Source organism: Odocoileus virginianus, chromosome 30 (genome assembly GCF_023699985.2).
Source record: "Odocoileus virginianus isolate 20LAN1187 ecotype Illinois chromosome 30, Ovbor_1.2, whole genome shotgun sequence".
Taxonomy (NCBI): Eukaryota; Metazoa; Chordata; class Mammalia; order Artiodactyla; family Cervidae; genus Odocoileus; species Odocoileus virginianus.
The window spans coordinates 8,204,054-8,224,124 of NC_069703.1; the positions used below are offsets into that span (position 1 = coordinate 8,204,054).

Sequence of the window (20,071 nt, forward strand, 5' to 3'; positions counted from 1 at the left end):
GTGAAAAGCAAAGGAGAAAAGGAAAGATATACCCATTTGAATGCAGAGTTCCAAAGAATAGCAAGGAGAGATAAGAAAGCCTTCCTCAGTGATCAATGCAAAGAAATAGAGGAAAACAATAGAATAGGAAAGACTAGTGATCTCTTCAAGAAAATTAGAGATACAAAGGGAACATTTCATGCAAAGATGGGCTCAGTAAAGGACAGAAATGGTATGGACCTAACAGACGGAAGATATTAAGAAGAGATGGCAAGAATACACAGAAGAACTGTACAAAAAAGACCTTCACAACCCATATAATCATGATGGTGTGATCACTCACCTAGAGCCAGACATCCTGGAATGTGAAGTCAAGTGGGCCTTAGGAAGCATCACTACGAACAAAGCTAGTGGAGGTGATGGAATTCCAGTTGAGCTATTTCAAATACTAAAGATGATGCTGTGAAAGTGCTGCACTCAATATGCCAGCAAATTTGGAAAACTCAGCACTGGCCCCAGGACTGGAAAAAGTCAGTTTTCATTCCAATCCCAAAGAAAGGCAATCCCAAAGAATGCGCAAACTACCGCACAATTGCACTCATCTCACATGTTAGCAAAGTAATACTCAAAATTCTCCAAGCCAGGTTTCAGTAATAAGTGAACCGTGAACCTCCAGATGTTCAAGCTGGTTTTAGAAAGCAGAGGAGCCAGAGATCAAATTGCCAACATCTGCTGGATCATCGAAAAAGCAAGAAGTTTCAGAAAAACATCTGTTTTTGCTTTATTGTCTATGCCAAAGCCTTTGACTGTGTGAGTCACAACAAACTGTGGAAAATCCTTCAAGAGATGGGAATACCAGACCACGTGACCTGCCTCTTGTTAAATCTGTAGGCAGGTCAGGAAGCAACAGTCAGAACAGGACATGGAACAACAGACTGGTTCCAATAGGAAAAGGAGTACGTCAAGCAAGGCTGTATATTGTCACCCTGCTTATTTAACTTCTATGCAGAGTACATCATGAGAAACGCTGGGCTGGATGAAGCACAAGCTGGAATCAAGATTGCTGGAAGACATATCAATAACCTCAGATATGCAGATGACACCACCCTTATGGCAGAAAGTGAAGAGGAACTAAAGAGCCTCTTGATGAAAGTGAAAGAGGAGAGTGAAAAGGTTGGATTAAAGCTCAACATTCAGAAAACTAAGATCATGGCATCTGGTCCCATCGCTTCATAGCAAATAGATAGGGAAAGAGTGGAAACAGTGGCTGACTTTATTTTGGGGGGCTTCAAAATCACTGCAGATGGTGACTGCAGCCATGAAGTTAAAAGACACTCCTTAGAAGGAAAGTTATGACCAACCTAGATAGCATATTAAAAAGCAGAGACATTACTTTGCCAACAAAGGTCCATCTAGTCAAAAACCATCTATGGTTTTCCCAGTGGTTATGTATGGATGTGAGAGTTGGACTATCAAGAAAGCCGAGCACTGAAGAATTGATGGTTTTGAACTGTGGTGTTGGAGAAGACTCTTCAGAGTCCCTTGGACTGCAAGGGGATCCAACCAGTCCATCCTAAAGGAGATCAGTCCTGGGTGTTCATTGGAAGGGCTGATGCTGAAGCTGAAACTCCAATACTTTGGCCACCTGATGTGAAGAACTGACTCACTGGAAAAGACCCCGATGCTGGGAAAGATTGAAGGTGGGAGGAGAAGGGGACGACAGAGGATGAGATGGTTGGATGGCATCACTGACTCAGTGGACATGGGTTTGGGTGGACTCCGGGAGTGGGTGATAGACAGGGTGGCCTGGTGTGCTGCAGTCCATGGGGTCGCAATGATTCAGACACGACTAAGCGACTGCACTGAAGTGATGTGGCAAGAAAATGAATATCAGGGCTTCCATTGGTTTCCTAAAAGACGGTCTTATACTAGAGCTGGGCTCACACCCATTTAAAAAGGAGGAGTTGACAAAGGGGGCATATAACACAGTGGAATATTACTCAGTCATAAAAAAGAATCAAAGCCTCTCATTTGGAAAAACAGGAATGGACCTTGCAGGTATTTTGTTCAGTGGAATAAATCAGAGAGACACAAATGCTGTATTATTTCACTCATATGGAATCTAAAAACTAAAACAAACAAAAGTAAAACAAGCTCAGAGATACAGGTATCAGATTGGTGGTTAGCAGAGAGGACGAGAGTTGCAGGGTGGGTGGAACTGGTGAAGGAGCTCAACTGCATGGTGATAGATGGTAATTAGACCTGTGGCAGTGATCACTTTGTAGAGTACACAGATGTCAAATAGTAAATGCTACACATCTGAAACTTATATACTAAAACAATAATAATAATTAAAAGATAATAGAAAAAAAAAAAAGAGTTTGGCTACCCTGAGATTCAGTCAGACTTGTTCTCTTCCCTGTATCATTATGAGTTTCCAGCTCTACAAACCACAGAACAAAAAAGTAGGTTTAAGCTAGGAACTGAGCAAAGGAATTGGGTAATAAATAAAAAGTTTCCTATATAATGAGAAACTTTAGTCACCAGAAAGGTATTTTCAAATTTGTGACACCTTTTTTTCAAATTAATTCTCTGCAGTTCTTTACACTTAGTTGACCCTTAAAGTAGCTCTACTGATACAAATCTTTATAATTCAACCTGAGAGAGCTTTAAAAATAGAAGAGGTGTTTCTTGAGGATACTGTAGATGAAAGATCATGTTATGTCTTATTAGTCCAGTTTCAATTATAAACATTCTATAACCCTAAATTAGATTGCTATATTCTCATTGCCTTTGTCTGAATAACTAGACCTCACTGGAATACTCTAGACACATACTACAAGGTCATCTTAATGTTCGTTGGTGTCAATTTATATTTAAAACATCAAAACAATTTATTATAAACAAAATTGAAAGGGGATAATGTAGGGCAAGCACATGACTTTTACTTTATAAGTAAGAGTGTTCTCCAGCAGCCCTGGGGCACAGAGAATTTTTATTTACCATATTTCACCATACAGTCATCCCTCAGTATCCATGGGTTCTGCATCCAGGCATCCAAACTACAGATTGAAAATATTGGGGAAAAAAATTCCAGAATGTTCCAAAAAGCAAAACCTGAATTTCCTGGGCATACTGCAGCACATGCAGTGTGCACCTATGAACATAGCATTTAATCTAGAGACGACTTAAAGTATACAGGAGCATGTGCACTGGGTATATGCAAATACTACATCATTTTATACATGTTATTTAAAGATCTGAGAACCTGGGTATCTGCAAGGGGGTCCTGGAACCAATCTCCTGGGATACCAAGGGATGATACTACTTTAATATCACTGAAATCAGGATGTATCTTACAATCAACAGCATCTTGGACCTGTTGAGATACAGTTGCTGCAAAATGGGATGAGTAATGATTAAAATCTCTCCCACCTACCACCCTGCCAAAAAACATCTAATTTCCATTCACTGCTTTAAAAAATATGTATATAATTTTGTAGTCTACATTGCTCTTTTATGTTTTCCAATCATTTGAGAGCAACCATACAATTGGACTTTTAGAATACCCACATTTTTTTTGACAAATGAACAAGATCTGAGTCCACTTTTTCAATCCAGAATACAACCAACTTCCGAGTATTCATGTTAACATAAAGCAATACTAATATGAATAACCCAAAAGATGTGTGTGCTGTTATTTTTAACACAAAGTATGGGACTATGTTTTATTAAATATTAATATTTATATTATAATTAAATAGAGGGCTTTCCTAGTAACTCAACTGGTAAAGAAAACTGCCTGCAGTGCAGAAGACAGACTGCTTGCAATTCAGGAGACCCAGGCTCAGTCCCTGGGTTGGCAACATTTCCTGGCAAAAGAAACAGCAACCCACTCCAGTGTTCTTGCTTGGGGAATCCCATGGACAGAGATGCATGGTGGACTAGAGTCCATGGTGTCCCATAGTCCATGGTGTCCCATAGAGCTGAACATGACTTAGCAGCTACAATAAAAATGAAATATAATTAAACAGACTAATACTAAATGACTAATAATAATAAACTGACTTTGCATTTAATAAACTTGCTTCACTTTGCATGGTGGGGGATAGTGAGAAAGGAAGGAGGAAGAAGTGTGTGATGGGCAACTGAGGCAGCCCCCTCAGATACTCACAACCACAAACAGCACACAGACAGGGATTGTAGACAAAGCTATTTATGAAAAATATTATGCATTGAAATAAATAGAAAGGTTTAACACATCTTCCTAACTACAGAAAAATTTTTGAAAGTTGTGGACTTCTTTGTAATCAATCGTGAAATTTTAAATATAAAGAACGTAGATGAGGGATTAAAATCCCTTATTTTGCAGTCACTCTTGACACCTCTGCCACTTATATTTGGAAGTCATTTTTTAATAAAATAAGAGCATTCAAAATATACCAGAATTACTTACTGCAAAGTTTACTAACTAATTTGAAATTGCTCTAAGGCAACTGCAAGAGAACATTATGGTCTTATTATTAATACTTATTACAGCTAAGTAAAAATTATACAACTAAGAAAAACAGATTTTCTTCTAGCTTCCTGAGACAAACTTTAAACTCGTTTGTTTTTGACTATCCCCGAAAAGAGGCGTCACCTATCATTTTAAGTACGGACCCATTTTTCAGACTAAGGGCCCAGAAACTCAGAACAAAGCAGCAGCTGGTTGAAAGTGAAGCGGCAGCAGGCAGCAGCAGAGAGACACCCCCACTGGGCCACACTGTTCATGGGGGATCTTCACCACCATCCGCATCAGTGAACACAAGCCCAAAGTGGATACTGTCACCGATTCTTTAGACAAAGCAAGAAACAAGGTGACAAAAAGGAAACAAAAGTTTCAGGCCTTTATATGAGCTACCTAAGGAATTAATGAGCTAGTTAATGAGCTGTGAGCTAATTAATGAGTTAGTTAATGAGCTAACTAAGAATCAGAGGAAGTTAAGGGACCTAAAGGTAATTTAAAACTTAATAGGAAAAGCAAAACAGTAAACACAGGTTAAGATGATTTGTACAATATACTGGGAAAGACAGAGATCTGAGCATTGCCTTTTCCTCCCTCCCAAAAAAAAGAAAGAAATACTTGGGTATTTTTCACCACCTTCCCTTTGGCTTAGTGAGATTAGTTTGAATAGCAACCTTATACTAAGAGTAGCTAAGCTGCAGATACATAATACACTCACTGTTAAAAAGAACATTTTAAAACCAAAGTGAATGGTTACATGATCCATTGGTGAGAATGAATGCCATGTCAGAGCAAGAGGTGGGGGGAAGCTGACATCTCAGGACCATCCTTTCTACCTTAGCACAGAGGAAAGAGCAGGCAATGAATGGCATATGCATTGTTTGCTTGTTTTCAGCCTTGTCATTATGTTTTGTTATATGCTAAATAACTATTAAACATGAGATCATAATAATACTTCAGTTAAGGATATGAAGTGAAAGTGAAAGCGTCAGTCACTCAGTCGTGTCCAGCTCTTTGTGATCTGATGGACTGTAGCCCACCAGGCTCCTCTGTCCATGGGATTCTCCTGGCAAGAATACTAGAGAGAGTTGCCATTCCCTTCTCCAGGGACTCTGCTGACCCAAGGATTGAACCTGGGCCTCCTGCACTGCAGGTAGATTCTTTACTGTCTGAGCCACAAGGAAGGTACAGTATAGGGAAAAATGATTTGGAGGAATTACTTTATCATGAAAAATTAATGTTATTTGTCAGCCTTCTAACATCCTTTTCCATCACCATTTCTGAGTTATACTATCAGAATGGAAACTTCCTGCCATTCTAGTTGATAGAAATACTTTCTCTGCGCTATGGAGTCTGACATGAGTCAATTCAAGAACTCCTCGCCTAGAAGACTATGGAAGGGCTTGGTTGTCTGACGGGGCACCCTCACCTGTGAGAGTAAAATATGGACAGCAGCCTCTGAGGCTGGAAGGACTCAGACAGATCTGTGTAGAAGGCCTAGCACACAAGATATGGAGCCAGTGAATGTCAGCTTTCTTCCCTCCATGCAGTCATTTCTCAGACATTGTCCCAATCACCCACTGGGCATTACTTTGAAGTTGTCATTTGTGCGTCCCCATCAACAAGATTCATGAGGTTGGACATGAACTAATACAATTTTGCATGATAATAACTGAAAGGGACAGTCAACACCTGGTTAACACAGGACATACGTGAATTTAAGATTAAATGAAACGGACAGTTGGCAATTGGTTAAGACAATATCGATCCAGGCACTTGATCAGTCACTAGTCTATAGATGAGTGCATGATCAATTTGTTATTTTCTATTGACTCATTTGGCTGTTTGACTTCATTGCCTGATTCTTTTGGCATACTGCAATTTAAGTTGGTCCTTTAATGACCCCTCAAATGGGAAAGACTTGCTTAGAATGACACAAATCATTATCCTACAATCTACATCTCTAAAAGACTACATAAACACCACCATAATACTATAACATTTTCACAGTTCAGTAACTTCTACCAGTCATCTTGTTCCTCAAATATTTGGCAATAAAACCTCAACTAGGGCCATGGGACAGAGCTGCTTTAAAAATATATCTATACGCTAAGTGAAATAAGCCAAGACAAAAGGACAAATATTCTATGATTCTACTTTTATGAGACATCTAAAGTAAGTAAATTCATAGGGACAGAAAATAGAACAGAGGTAACCAGGGGCTGTTAGAAGAGAGAAGATGGCAATTATTGCTTAATATTTACAGAATTTTCACCTGGAGTGATGAAAAGTTTTGAAAATAGATGGGGGTGGGGGGTTATGATTGTACGACATGTAAATGTAGTTAATGATACTGGATTGTAAACTCAAAAATTATAAATTTAAAAATTGTTAAAATGATAAACTTCATGTTATGTATTTTTACTACATACACGAAAAAAGTTTTAAGCATGTGTAGTGTTGCAGAGATAATGTTAGGAAGGGAGGAGGGGGCATTTGCACACTTTCTTTCCATTCAATTATCTTAATAACCTATAAGGTGGTTAAGGTGGGTATTGTTAGATCTTTTTATTTTAATGGGTTAAAACCCTAAGGATCTGGGGTTTTGTCTTTTAACTTTTCCTTGAGTAAAAAATTAGTAAGCCACAGAAAGACATGTTCATAATGTTTTCAAACTCTAACAGTTAGAGACCATTTAACAAGGGAGACCTAGGCCTAAGGTACAGTAAATTAGGATGCCTGGGACAGACAATGGGGCTGGTGGAAGAGGCTGAAAGTGGTGACTCAGGAGGACATCAGAGGAAAAGGAAGAGGCTGTCAGCACTTAAACATATTTTGAAAGGTGAAATCAAAAATAAATACACAGACACACAAACATAACCTATACTTTCTAAGCATCTGGCCAGACAGAGAACAGCTAAATCACGACTTCCCCATCTTTAAATACATATGCCTCAGCCTGCAATTGTTGCCCTTTTATGGACTTTTCCACTCTTTCCTTCTGCCCTCAAGGCTGCTCTTTTGAAATGTAGACCACTGGGGTATCAAGAAAATACATACTAGCCACTGAATTATTCTTTTATGCAACTGCCAAACTTCAGTGAGGAAATACCAAAAATGGACTGACTTGGGGGTAATGAGGGAGAATTATTTCAAAACCAGGCCTGTACTCGTTAACTGAGAATATTTTAAATAGCCCAATCATCTACTGTTCTTCTGTGAAGCACTTTTGGGTGCTCTATGCTCTTCTTCCTAGGTCGAAAGCTTCACCTCTCTCATCTTCACCAATATACCCCCAATCCTTTGTAAAGTACCTGACACTTAACTGGGACTCCATTCAAGCTGGTAAAATACATTTTAAAATTTCTGTTTTACAAACTTCTATAAACAAAAATTCATTCTTTTTCATACTGCACAGGTTGAATAAAAATATATTCACCTATTCTTTGGTTACTGCTGCTAAGTCACTTCAGTCGTGTCCGACTCTGTGTGACCCCATAGACGGCAGCCCACCAGGCTCCGCCGTCCCTGGGATTCTCCAGGCAAGAACACTGGAGTGGGTGGCCATGTCCTTCTCCGATGCATGAAAGTGAAAAGTGAAAGTGAAGTTGCTCAGTCGTGTCCCACTCTTAGTGACCCCATGGACTGCAGCCCACCAGGCTCCTCCGTCCACGGGATTTTTCAGGCAAGAGTACTGGAGTGGGGTGCCATTGCCTTCTCCATATTCTATGGTAACCACCAACAAAATGAGGGAGCTTTTCTCCACAGTGAAATTCAATCCAGCTATGCAATTTAAGTGAATAATCCGGAATGTTTCAGACTAACAGCCATAGGATTAATGCAGACACGCATACTATGGTGCCCTTGCTGGCCAAGAAGGACTACTCCAGTGATGTTTTCCAAAATCACACAACGTACCAGAAGCCTAAATCAAATATCCCCCACACCTAAGCAATAGAAAAGAGCCCCCGTTTGATTGAAAATGTTCTGTGGGCATCAACCACCAAAGTACTATATTCATTGTTTCTCATTCAAAACATTTTAGAGCTGCCAAGAGCACTGTAAAAATAATAAAACTTTATATTTTATAAAGCTTTCTAAAACATTTTAATATTAAATTAATTAAACACATTAGAGCAGTGGCTCTCATTTTCCCCCCTTCAAAAGACATCTGGCAATGCCGAGACATTCCAGCTGGCTCTGGGTGGGGAACATTACTGGCATCTAGTACGTAGAGGTCAAGGATGCTGCTAAACACCCTGCAACACACAGGATCACAGGTCATTCCCCAACCGCAAAGAACATCCAACCCCAAAGCTTACTTGGGCCAAAGTTTAAAACTCCTGCATTAGAGTAACAACTACATGCAAGATACACTCGGAGCTGAATGCTGAGAACGCCGAGATAACAGGTAAGAGATGGCTTCTGCTATTGTGAGGCAGTCCATTAAGTGATGAGAACTGGCAGATAACACTGACAGCAGGCCGTGATAAGTGCTCTGACAGGGGTGTGTCCAAAAGGTTACCAAAAGCAGAAGCAACTACTCTAATCAGGAGGTCAGGGTTCTTCACCAGAACTGACTTCCCAGCTGATACCTGAAAGATTTCATCAAGCAGAAGAGAGTAGGGCGTGCTAGCAGCGAGACATCCCGCAGCACACGTGAGGCAGTGCCGGCCGAGGGCTCCCAGGCCGCCAGCGTCGTGCGCGGGGGTAACACGGCTCATCTCCCTTGAGGACTGGTCTCATGCAGACACGGAGCTTGCTAACTGAACAGGTAGAGAGGTTTCCACGGAAATTTTAAAAATATCAAAAACATAGGTGCGTGGAGCAGAGGAGAGGAGGAGAGGGTGGTAGTCAGCTTGTTCCCACCCTTGGGAATATTTTGGGGACGTCTGAGCAATGTTAAACGTTTCCACTGCATTCATCTGAGCACTGATGTAGGTAGCAGGAGGAAGGTGACTGATGGAGATCAGGCCAGTGTCTGTCATCTTCCCAGTGCACCAGGCTGTTCAGTCTGCTCCTCCTACAGGCCGAGCAGGGGGAGCCGCTGCAGGCTTATAGACAAGGAAATGATACAGTGCTAGTGATGGAGAAGCAGGTGCCAGAAGAAAGCTTATGACGCAGGATGACTTAAAATATATCACAAGAGGGGTGATGAAAGTCTAAACAAGGCAATGGCACAAAGGAGAAAGATTTTAATATGGAGGTGGTGGAACCCATAGTATCTACTATTAGAGTGACAGAAAAGAAATTTTTGAGCTTGGGCAACTCGCTGGGCAAGCAATGAGAAGAGAAAATGGGGGAGCAAAAGCATTTTTACAGCAAGGGTCAAGATGTTCTCATTCGAAGCTCAAGACAACCCTGCAAATTACATGACATATGTGGACACAATCATGCCCAGTTTACAGACGAGTTTAATGAGGCTCTGAGAGTGGACAGGCTTGCCCAGGATCACAAAAGAACTGAGATTCAAGAATTCCCTGGTAGTCCAATGGTTAGGACATGGTCCTTTCACTGCCTGGGGCCCAGGTTCAATCCCACAAGCCACGTGGCTCAGCCAGGAAAAGAAATAAAGAAAGAGCAGAGCTCAGGGCTCTCAGCTCCTCACGTGCATTCCTTCCATACAGGCTGTCTCTCGTCACATCTTATAGCTATAATCACAGCAGATCAATACTGACCAAATTCCTGCAGGCCTCAAAAGCCCTGGATAAAATTCCAAATTGGTGATATTAAGTTATGAGTTTGTCTACCTCTAGGCAAAGCCCAATTTGACTTTCAAGTAAATCCAAGAGAAAATTAACTGTGACTAACTGTAAAGTTTAGGACAAATGACTGAATTGTTTTTCTAAATTGTTCTTTATCCAGTCCCTATATGTGATCAGAATAATTCAAAATATATATATTTTAGAACTTCGTAAGTAATCACATTGGAATAAATAAAAATTCTAGCAACAAGCTTTAACCCTATGTACATCCCCTGGAGGAGGAAATGGCAACCCACTCCAGTATTGTTGCCTGAAAAATCCCACAGACAGAGGAGCCTGGTGTGACTCCAAAAGGTCACAAAGAGTTAGACAAAGCATACCAACACGGAGGTATTAAAATGGCCTCGGAAAGCTGTGAGCACAGAAGCAGGGACATGACTGATGGTCAAAAAACACTGGTGTCCATTTCCATCTACCTCAGGTGCCTGCTGCCTTGGTTTTTTGGAAGCAAAGATATTAATAGCAGGCTTTGTCTCAGAGGATCTATTCCAAAACACTCTCCAAGACACATATAAAAAATATTAAGTTCACACCAACAATATCATGTCTCAATAATAACAGCTGGTACTATTTATGGAGAATCAGTGTATGCCAGTACTAGGCCAAGGATTTATGTGATTTATCCCATTACTCCTCATTATATGACTTAGAACTATTACTCTCCTGGTTCTACTCACAAAGAAACAGATGAGGTCACAGAGGCTTGTAAGCCGAGACATGAACCCAGATCTGACTGATTCTCAATGCAGACTCTTAACCACTAGGCTTTCTACTTCCCCCAAAGACTGTTATCCTAGAACACAGCTCAGGACATATCAAGTTTCCATTGTTCTTGTTACCGTCCCTTGAACTTGACAGACATGCAGTCAGCCTACTATCTTAAATCAAATGTAGCAACTCACACCAGAAAATGGATTTCCATTCATAGCTTTAACTAATGTCAACCTGAGTTCACTTCACAGCTGTTCTAAGCCACTCCCTGTAGCCACTAAAACATCTTATCATTAGAAAAAGTGGTGCCCTCACCCATGAACACAAACAGAAACAGAAGCCCTTTCTCTGCATCCCTCATTTTCATCCTCTCGATCTCTTACTTTTGTGACTTGTTATAGCTTATGATCAGTTCATTAAAGAAAAGAGTACCACTTTTTCTCATGGTGCATTTTTACATGCTGAACTCACTACAAAATCTCTATAAAACATATATGACGCAAAGATCATCTCTCTCTGCTAGACCCAGAAAAGGCTCAATAAAAAAAATATAAACAAATTAAGATGTATTTGACATGGCTGACCCATTTCATTGACGAAGAAATGCAATTTGGAGCCTGAACTTTGGCAAGGGAGGTCTCAACTGGAGTTGCAATTAACCAGCTGAGTAAGCTTAGGCAGGTAAAGTGCCTCTGAGCCTTGTTTTCTTGATCTATAAAATAGAAATATTGATACCCACCTCCTATAACATGTATGAGAAGTTAAAGAGTGAGTGTAAAATGTTTTAATGTGACTCCTACTACATCAGAGCTCTAGTAAGCGGTAAGTTCTCCTCTACAACAAAAAGTACCACATCTCCATATTTTTGCCCACCTAAGATGTAGTGTCATCCTCTAAGGGATCTTCCCAACCCAGGGATCAAACCGAGGCCTCCTGCATTGCAGGCAGATTCTTTACTGTCTGAGCCGCCAGGGAAGCCCAAGAATACTGGAGTGGGTAGCCTATCCCTTCTCCAGGGGAACTTCCTGACCCAGAAATCAAACCGGAGTCTCCTGCATTGTAGGTGGATTCTTTACCAGCTGAGCCACCAGAGACTTCATCGGAAAAGGTCCTGATGCTGGGAAAGACTGAGAGCAGGAGAAGAGGGCATCAGAGGATGAGATGGCTGGACAGCATCACCGATGCAATGAACATGAACTTGGACAGACTCTGGGAGATGGTGAGGGACAGGGAGGCCTGGCATGCTGTAGTCCATGGGATCACAAAGAGTTGGCCACGACTGGGCGACTGAACACCACGACGTAACGTGAATATAAAGACAATCGTCTGAGCGGGAGTGCCCCTCCTGCTAGACAGCACAGCCATGGCTGCTCCGTCCGTTCTGAGGACACTGACCTGGGAGAGAGGGCATTCTTTGGCTAATGTGCTCTGGTTCATCTCTTTAAGCAATTCCTTTAAGGCATTGCGGACCGTGGCGTGGTTCCACTGTTCTGCAGGCAAGTCTTCCAACTTCGAACAACTGGAAAACAGAGGAAGAATGAGTGACACGCAAACCCTAACGGTGCAGAGTACAGTAGTCACCCCCGCCCTGTAAAGCATAAGGAGATCCGTCAAAGAACAGGGTCGAACCCGGACTCGAAATGAGGGAAGGGAGTAAAACTGCTTCTCTAGGGCCTCGGCAGAGCCCATCATGGCCTCTTTCAGTTGGCTATCACACTAGCCTGAGAGAAACAGCCATTTTGGAGATAAAGAAATGCCAATTTTTAAAAATATGATTTTTCCAACCTGCTGATAGAAATGGCATGGCAGTGTGATTACAAACTTCAAATGTAACATAAGCTTCATCAGATTTGAAGGCCTACTTTCACTTTCACTTTCACCCTTAACCCTTACAGAACAATCTAGAGATGTTACTTACCTAACCAAAAAATAACTAAAGACATTAAAGTATTCCTAGACAAGGACAGGAATGGTAGGTAGGTCCCTATTAAAGTGCAAAGTCTCTGAAAGGGGGTAAGTTCAAAACCTGTAGAGGAAAGGACAATAAAAGGGATATGACCTGCAGGCACTTTACAACACAAGGTACTGCACAGAACGTCTAGATTCTTTAGCTGTATACTTTGTCCTGAGTGCTGTGTCTGAAAAAAAGGAACCATTCCCAGAACTTCTGCAGGCTACCAGAGAGGAAAGCAAAAGACGTCCACTGCCAGCGCCCTCTGGGTAAGCAGGCTACCCAGGCACCCAACTCACCCCTCAAACACAAGCCTGAAACCGCAGAGGTGTTGATTCTCAAGTATTATGTACTAAGCATTTAACCAGAGGACTCATTAAAGTAGGGGCTTTGGAAAGTGCCCCTTTACAGGCTGCAGATTTTTAATGATTTATCAAGCTCCCCCTAGGTTACCACTTCACTGCTTCTGAAAACAAAACATAAAACAGTTGGAATGTGGACTATAAAGATGCCTGGTAAAGGGCCCTCTTCCCCTCCTCTTATTCTTCCTTTTTTTTTTCTTTTCATTTCATCCAATGTCAAGAAATTAACAAAGACAGGATGAGCTGATCTCCGCAGTGAGTCTATGATCGACGGAGCAGCTCCGAGAGTAAGGAAGGGCAGATGTTCAGAGACACCCACCTTTGTAATTGGATTTTCAACGTCACGACGTGATAGACATCTTGCAGCATGTCGGCCACTGTCGCGTCAGGCGCATCTGTCACATAACTGAGGGGGAGAGGGTTCCACCTCCCCAGCTTGATTATTCCTGCACAGGGAAGGAAAACATAATAAACACATAGCTGCTATTTATTAAACCCTCCCATTGTTTGTTCAATGTTAAGAAGGTCATCCAACAGCCAACATTCAAGGCCCACTCAGATATTTTACAACCCTGTGCAATAGCCTATTTCTCTCTGGCTGACAATTGAGTTAACTATACAGGAAGATGAGAATGAAAGGATGAGGTTTAATCACGGACAATCAGTTTTTTTTATGTTTTCCTGTTTCTTAAATTACTTAGAAAACCATACGGACACTTCCTTCCCCCAAAGACTTATTTCACAGTCTAACTTAAGACTGATGCTAAATATACCGAACTGCTGATTTCATAGACAAAAAAAAAAAAAAAGCAAGTCTTAAGTAAATATAAGATTCAGTTTTGAATTGTACAAGAAAATTCCTGTGTGTGGGCTCAGCACACACACAGTCACATCCTGGTTGTGGAGCGAACCCCAGTGTGAATAGCATTTGGAGCTGAAGAAGCAATGAGAATTCACTTCTAAATTCATGTTTCACCAGGCGGAGGGCTTGAGTTCCATAGCACAATGACTGACCACAGATCAGAAACAGCAAAGATGCCTTCAACTTCCTTTTCTTCCCCCTTTGATAGTTCCTCAGCTTTTTTTAACAGTGACAGTGGTAGCCTTCCCCCATGCTACAGATGGTAAACACTCGTGACAACGGAGAGAATAAAAATCCTGGTCAGACCTGGACAGATTCACAGGACAGCTTCAGCAAGGCATGGTGAAAATGCTAGGCTATTCACAAGCTGGACCTTATCTGGAGCACAGGGCACCCATAACACTGATAACAAAATATAAAGAGAAACCCATTTCACAAACAACACAGGGAAACAAACATTTTATTTGTACACTACAAAAAAAATCCAAAGGTCCCCTCGATGTCAAAAACCGTCACACATCCCAAACAGCTATGCTTCAGTGACAGATGAGGAACAGCATTTTTATTTTTATTCTTGGCAACACAGGTGAGTTCCAACTACATTGTTCTTTCAAAAAATATATTTTATCATCAAAGAGAGATAACACCTGTATACCCAAGTAAACCTTTAAAAACTTCACAAGATGCTGCTTTATAGCTTTGGGGCAAAATTCCAATCATAGGAAATGAACTTTCTGGTCAGGGCACGTCCTGTCCAAGATGAAATCAATGAATGCGCAATGCTTGACATAATGCTTGAAAACAGGGAATAAACAGAACAAAAATATTAAAATGATGCACTGTTTCAGTATTAAGATTTAACAATCTGGTGCTGAATATGCTGCAGTATAAATAGTGCCTGGACTCAGATCCAATAAAGCAACACAGTTCTCATTCATAGTACCGTATGTCTCCAGTTCTGGCTCCTTAAGTCATATTTCACTTGCCAAGAAAAGCTGTTTTCTTGTGGGGATAGTTTTCCTAACATTCTCTCTCATGACAATGAAAAGTGCACAGCACACAGCATGGAGTAGTCATGAAATGAACATCCACGGCCCACCGGACAGCCATCCGCAGAGGCCAGGGCTGCTTCCTCGCTTCCTCTACCGCTTCTGACTTTTCAAAGTTCTAAAAAGATAATGTGGGACATGTCTAACATATTTCCTTTTCAAAAAAACCCACCCCACAGTTTCAAATTCCCTTTAAAAATCCATCATCGTGACAGCCCATAAGGTGAGTGTAACCTGTGGTGTGCGTGACAAGTCGCCTCAGTTGTGTCCAACTCTTTGCAACCTTAAGCACTGGAGCCTGCCAGGCTCCTCTGTCCATGGGATTCTCCAGGCAAGAATACTGGAGTGGGCTGGTGAGCCCTCCTCCAGGCAATCTTCCTGAGCCAGGGACTGAACCCACATCTCTTGCGTATTTCCTGCACTGGCTGGTGGGTTCTTTACCACTAACACCACCTGGGAAGCCGGAGTATAACCTGACCATCTCCTAAAGGTGATATTGTGTTACAAGAGATTAGAGGGAGAAAAAACAAAGCTAGCAACTCCGAAACAAGTAGAAGACAACTGTGTGGGTCATTTGGTTACTGAGAAGACAAAGATAGCACGAAGCCAGTGAATCCTGTAATCTTTAATGCACAACTGTAGAGGCGATTCATTCATGCTATTGTGGGTCATGTTCACTCCTTTTTATTGTTGTGGAGTGTTCTGCTGCAAGTTTATACCACAATGCAGCCAGACACAACAGAATACCTCCTAATGCTTTCATTTATATAAAATACAAGAACAAGCAAGACTCATCTATGAGAAAAGAGGTCAGAATGTGCTTACCTCAAGAGAGCAGGGTCATGACAGGAAAGGGACATACAGGGGATTTCTAGTTTCGGCTGGTGGTTGCATGGGCATAAAAATTGTCAAAATCCAGGTAACCGAACACCTAATATGCCTGTATTTTATTGCATTTAATTTTTTACAAAAGTAGATGGGTGGGGGGGGGAATCTCTACAGGAAATGACAGACAATCACTCTATTGAAATTATTCATCTCCATCTAGATGAATTCTCTTCCTACCTCGATGAGCGGAAGGAGCTTGTTTGGGCTGGAATCAGACACACTCAGGTGTCTTCAGCACGTAATGCCTTCACAGAGAGCAGCTGCTACAGGCTGGTTTCTACGTCCTGGAAGGGAGCCGCTGACACATGCTATTTTCAGGCAATGGGAACTGGTGTGTGCTTTTTCTTTTTCACACCATGTTGACTAACCTGCACCTAGAAGTCAGGCTCTTTGCTTGACTCCCTGCCAGAGTCGGCAGGTGTGAGAAGTGCCAGGCCCGCCACGTCCAGGGGCTGCTCTCTTTCCAGCCTGTCAGGGACTTGGAGCAACTCTTCTTAATTAGCCTTTCCTCCAAACAAGGCCTTGTCTAAAGTATTAGCCCTCTTTGGAAATACCTTCCTGAGATACAGTCCTCCTTCCTTGGTATAAAACAGACAGAAATATTACTTGGGCTGGTATCAAGTGTTAATTGAGGAAACTGAATTGGTTTTCTTTTTCTTTAATTAATTAATTTTTAATTGAAGGATAATTGCTTTATAGTACTGTGTTGCTTTTTATCAAATATCAACATCAATCAGCCAAAGGTTCACCCATGTCCCCTCCCACCTCCCTTGACTGAGGAAACCAAACTGGGAAGCAGACACCATGACAAAGAGCTCCAGCTTCCAAGCCAAACTGCCGCTGCTCATATTCCGGATCCTCCACCTACTACCCATGTAACCACAGCCAGTTCCATCATTTCCCTGCACCTCAATCCTCTCATCTGTAAAATGGAACCAAAAATACTGACCTCACATGAATACTATGAGGCTGAACTCAGCACCCTTAGGACAGAGTTGTGTGTGTTAGTTGCTCAGTTAAGTCCAACTCATTAAGACCCCATGGACTGTAGCCCGCCAGGCTCCTCTGTCCATGGACTTCTCCAGGCACAAATACTGGAGTGGGCTGCCATTCCCTTCTCCAGGGAATCTTCCTGACCCACGGATCAAACCCGTGTCTCCTGCATTGGCAGGTGGATTCTTTACCAACCGAACCAGCAGAGAAGCCCCAGCACAGAGCCTGGATGTCATTAATTCCAACAATTTACAGTAATTATCTTAACACATTTATGCTCCCTAGGGTTTCCCAGGTGGAGCTCGTGGTAAAGAATCGGCCTGCAATGCAGTAGATGTAAGAGACACGGGTTCGATCTCTGAGTTGGGAAGATCCCCTGGAGGCGGTAATGGCAACCCACTCCAGTATTCTTGCCTGGAGAATCCCACGGACAGAGGAGTCTGGCGGGCTCCACAGGGTCCATAGGGCCGCACAGAGTCAGAGACAACTGAAGTGTCTTATCATGCATGTAATGCTCCCTAAAAGGCAAATACAGTTAATTTTAAAAACATTTACTCAAGGATGACTTCAATATCATTTAATCTTTAATTCGGTCAAGTGTCTACAAAAGGCCCTCGTTATTTTAAATCACAAGGGAAGAGCACACATCAGTTCCGTCCCTCCTTTTATCTCTGTTCCCCTGACTCTCCCCATGCTCATCCATTTCTTACAGCCTTGTTCTGCATCATCGCCTTCCTTTTACCTGCAAGTAGGTTCGGATCTCTCCTACTTTAAAACTAGCAAAAACAGTACAACAAGCCTTCACCTCTCAGTGTCTCATTTTTTTGTACCATCGAATGTACTGAAAGTGAACCTCTTTAATTTCTCCATCAGAACGTCACCCCAGATATCTACTTTCAGCTCCTTTCATGAGGAAAGGGAGGTTACGCAGGGCTGGGTTACCTTGAGTAACATCACTAGGAAATCAGAGATTCACTTCAAATGCCCTGTGCTCATTCATCTTAGTAGCCTACACGCCACACAGGTTCAAGTGTGAAGCACATCAGAAGAGAAGACTGGAAAGAGCTTGGTTCCAACTCTGGAAGGCCTGGATGCCCAACTCAAGCACACTGTATGGGTCAGAGGTCATAAGCAAGGCCTGGGGTCAGAGGTGAGTACATGCCCAGTCCCCTCTGCTTGTCAGCTGTGGGCCTTGGGGCAAGTTGTCTAGTTAGTCTCTTCCAGACTCAGTTTCTGCTATCTGTAAGATGGGGAGAGTAACAATGCCTGCTCTTTAGGGTTGCCACTAGGCTTAAAATGAGAATGTGGCAGTAGGATGGCACACAGTAAGTGCCCAGTAAACATCAGAAGAAGACACATCCTTGAAAGTTCTTGGGTGTAGACATAACACCATCAAAGCAGAACTTTAGGACAATGAAGCTATACTGGATAGATGGATGGATATGTATAATTGGCTCACTTTGCTGTACCCCTGAAACTAACACCAGTGTACATCAACTATACTCCAATAATTTCTTTTTTTAAACCTAGACTAGAATTCAGATGGACTAAAAGAAGGAAGTATTCTGTGGAGGAAAAAAAGAGATAGGTGTTATCTAATTATACCATAACAGCCTCTTCCTGACTCCCTCTAAGGAGACACACAGACCCCAAGAAATGCTTCAGTACAGTGAAGGAAGACAAAGAAAGAAGAGAGGGTATGTACCCACAGGGGAGAGCTGACTCAGTGCTGGACAAATCTCAATAAAAACGGCGTAAGTATACAAAATGCTTTCTAATGCTTATACTCCATGAGTAGGTTTTAAAGCCTCAGTCCAAAAAATGAGGAAAACCAATGGTGATCAGATAGTACCAGACACACCCAGGTGGTGCTAGTGGTAAAGAATCTGCCTGCCAATGTAGGAGAGGCAAGAGACACAAGTTCGATCCCTGGGTCGGGAAGATCCCCTGGGGTAAGAAATAGCACTCCGTTCCAGTATTCTTGCCTGGAAAATTCCATGGGCAGGAGAGCATGGCAGGCTACAGTCTGTGGGGCGACAAAGAGTTGGACACCACTGGGCACCCGAGCACACACACACAGCCACAACAGACACACGCAGCGGGCGCACAGTACACGCTCAACAAACGGCAATTCCCCATCCGTTTGTCTAGAGGACTCATCCCATGCCTTCACTTCTGGAACTGTATGCATTCTTCAAACTATGTACCAAGAATAATTCCAACTCCGGTCAATGCAGCCTGAAGCTATTCCTTTCTCTAGACATCTGCACAGTAAATATTCATGGTTGGTTTGTGTATCCTAGAAGGAGCTTATTTTATCACAATATCCCTTTATATTACTTTACAGTATACAAGATGTTTTTGTTTTTTTTCCCCCAAAACCGTTAGAGTTCATCCTCAGAGGAAAGCATGGGGTCAGTATGACACCTGAAAATGAGGTCAAGATCAGAAAAGAGTGAGTTTTCAAGGACATCAGTGGATGCCAGGACTAGGCTTCAGGCTCCATCTGACAAGTTTTCTACCTACTGGACCAATTCCCTTCCCACTCAGCTCTGCCCGTGTGTGCTGTGTCCCACCACCCCCCACCACAGTCACACATGGGGCAAGGTCATGACATTTAACGTTAAAAAAGGAACATATGAGACCAATAAGCAAACAGGTGTCAGGGCCTAAAAAGCCAGCTTCTCTGAGAAAAACATCATCTCCCTCAACAGTGCCATTTCAGACATAAACACTGTTTCCCACATCATCTTTCCTATTTCCAAAGAATGTATCACCTGCACACATTTATAAAATGCCTGGTGCTGAGAACTAGTACAGATGCAGTTTCAAGGTCTTTGAGTTGCAAATTATGGGCCTATATTTGGGGGCTGAAATTCATACAGATGTTAACATAATTGAATTGAGCATAATATAAACAAAGTTGTTTATATCTAGACAAATCTTTCACCAAAATGCAGAGGACCAATCCATTCTTCATGTGATGCCTTTAGACCAAATAACA

The 20,071-nt window shown here is 42.0% G+C and overlaps 1 protein-coding gene across 7 annotated transcripts in view; it reads right to left on the reverse strand.

Moving 5' to 3' along the window:
- Positions 1 to 20,071, reverse strand: part of SATB2 (SATB homeobox 2) — a 248,557-nt gene that overhangs the window by 103,065 nt on the left and 125,421 nt on the right. For all 7 annotated transcript variants that reach the window (XM_020890434.2, XM_020890433.2, XM_020890435.2 and 4 more), the window contains 2 exons: positions 13,595 to 13,721; positions 12,358 to 12,481 (listed from right to left, as the gene is read on the reverse strand). In XM_020890434.2, coding sequence (XP_020746093.1) covers positions 12,358 to 12,481; positions 13,595 to 13,721 — 251 coding nt within the window. The remainder of the gene's footprint in view (positions 1 to 12,357; positions 12,482 to 13,594; positions 13,722 to 20,071) is intronic.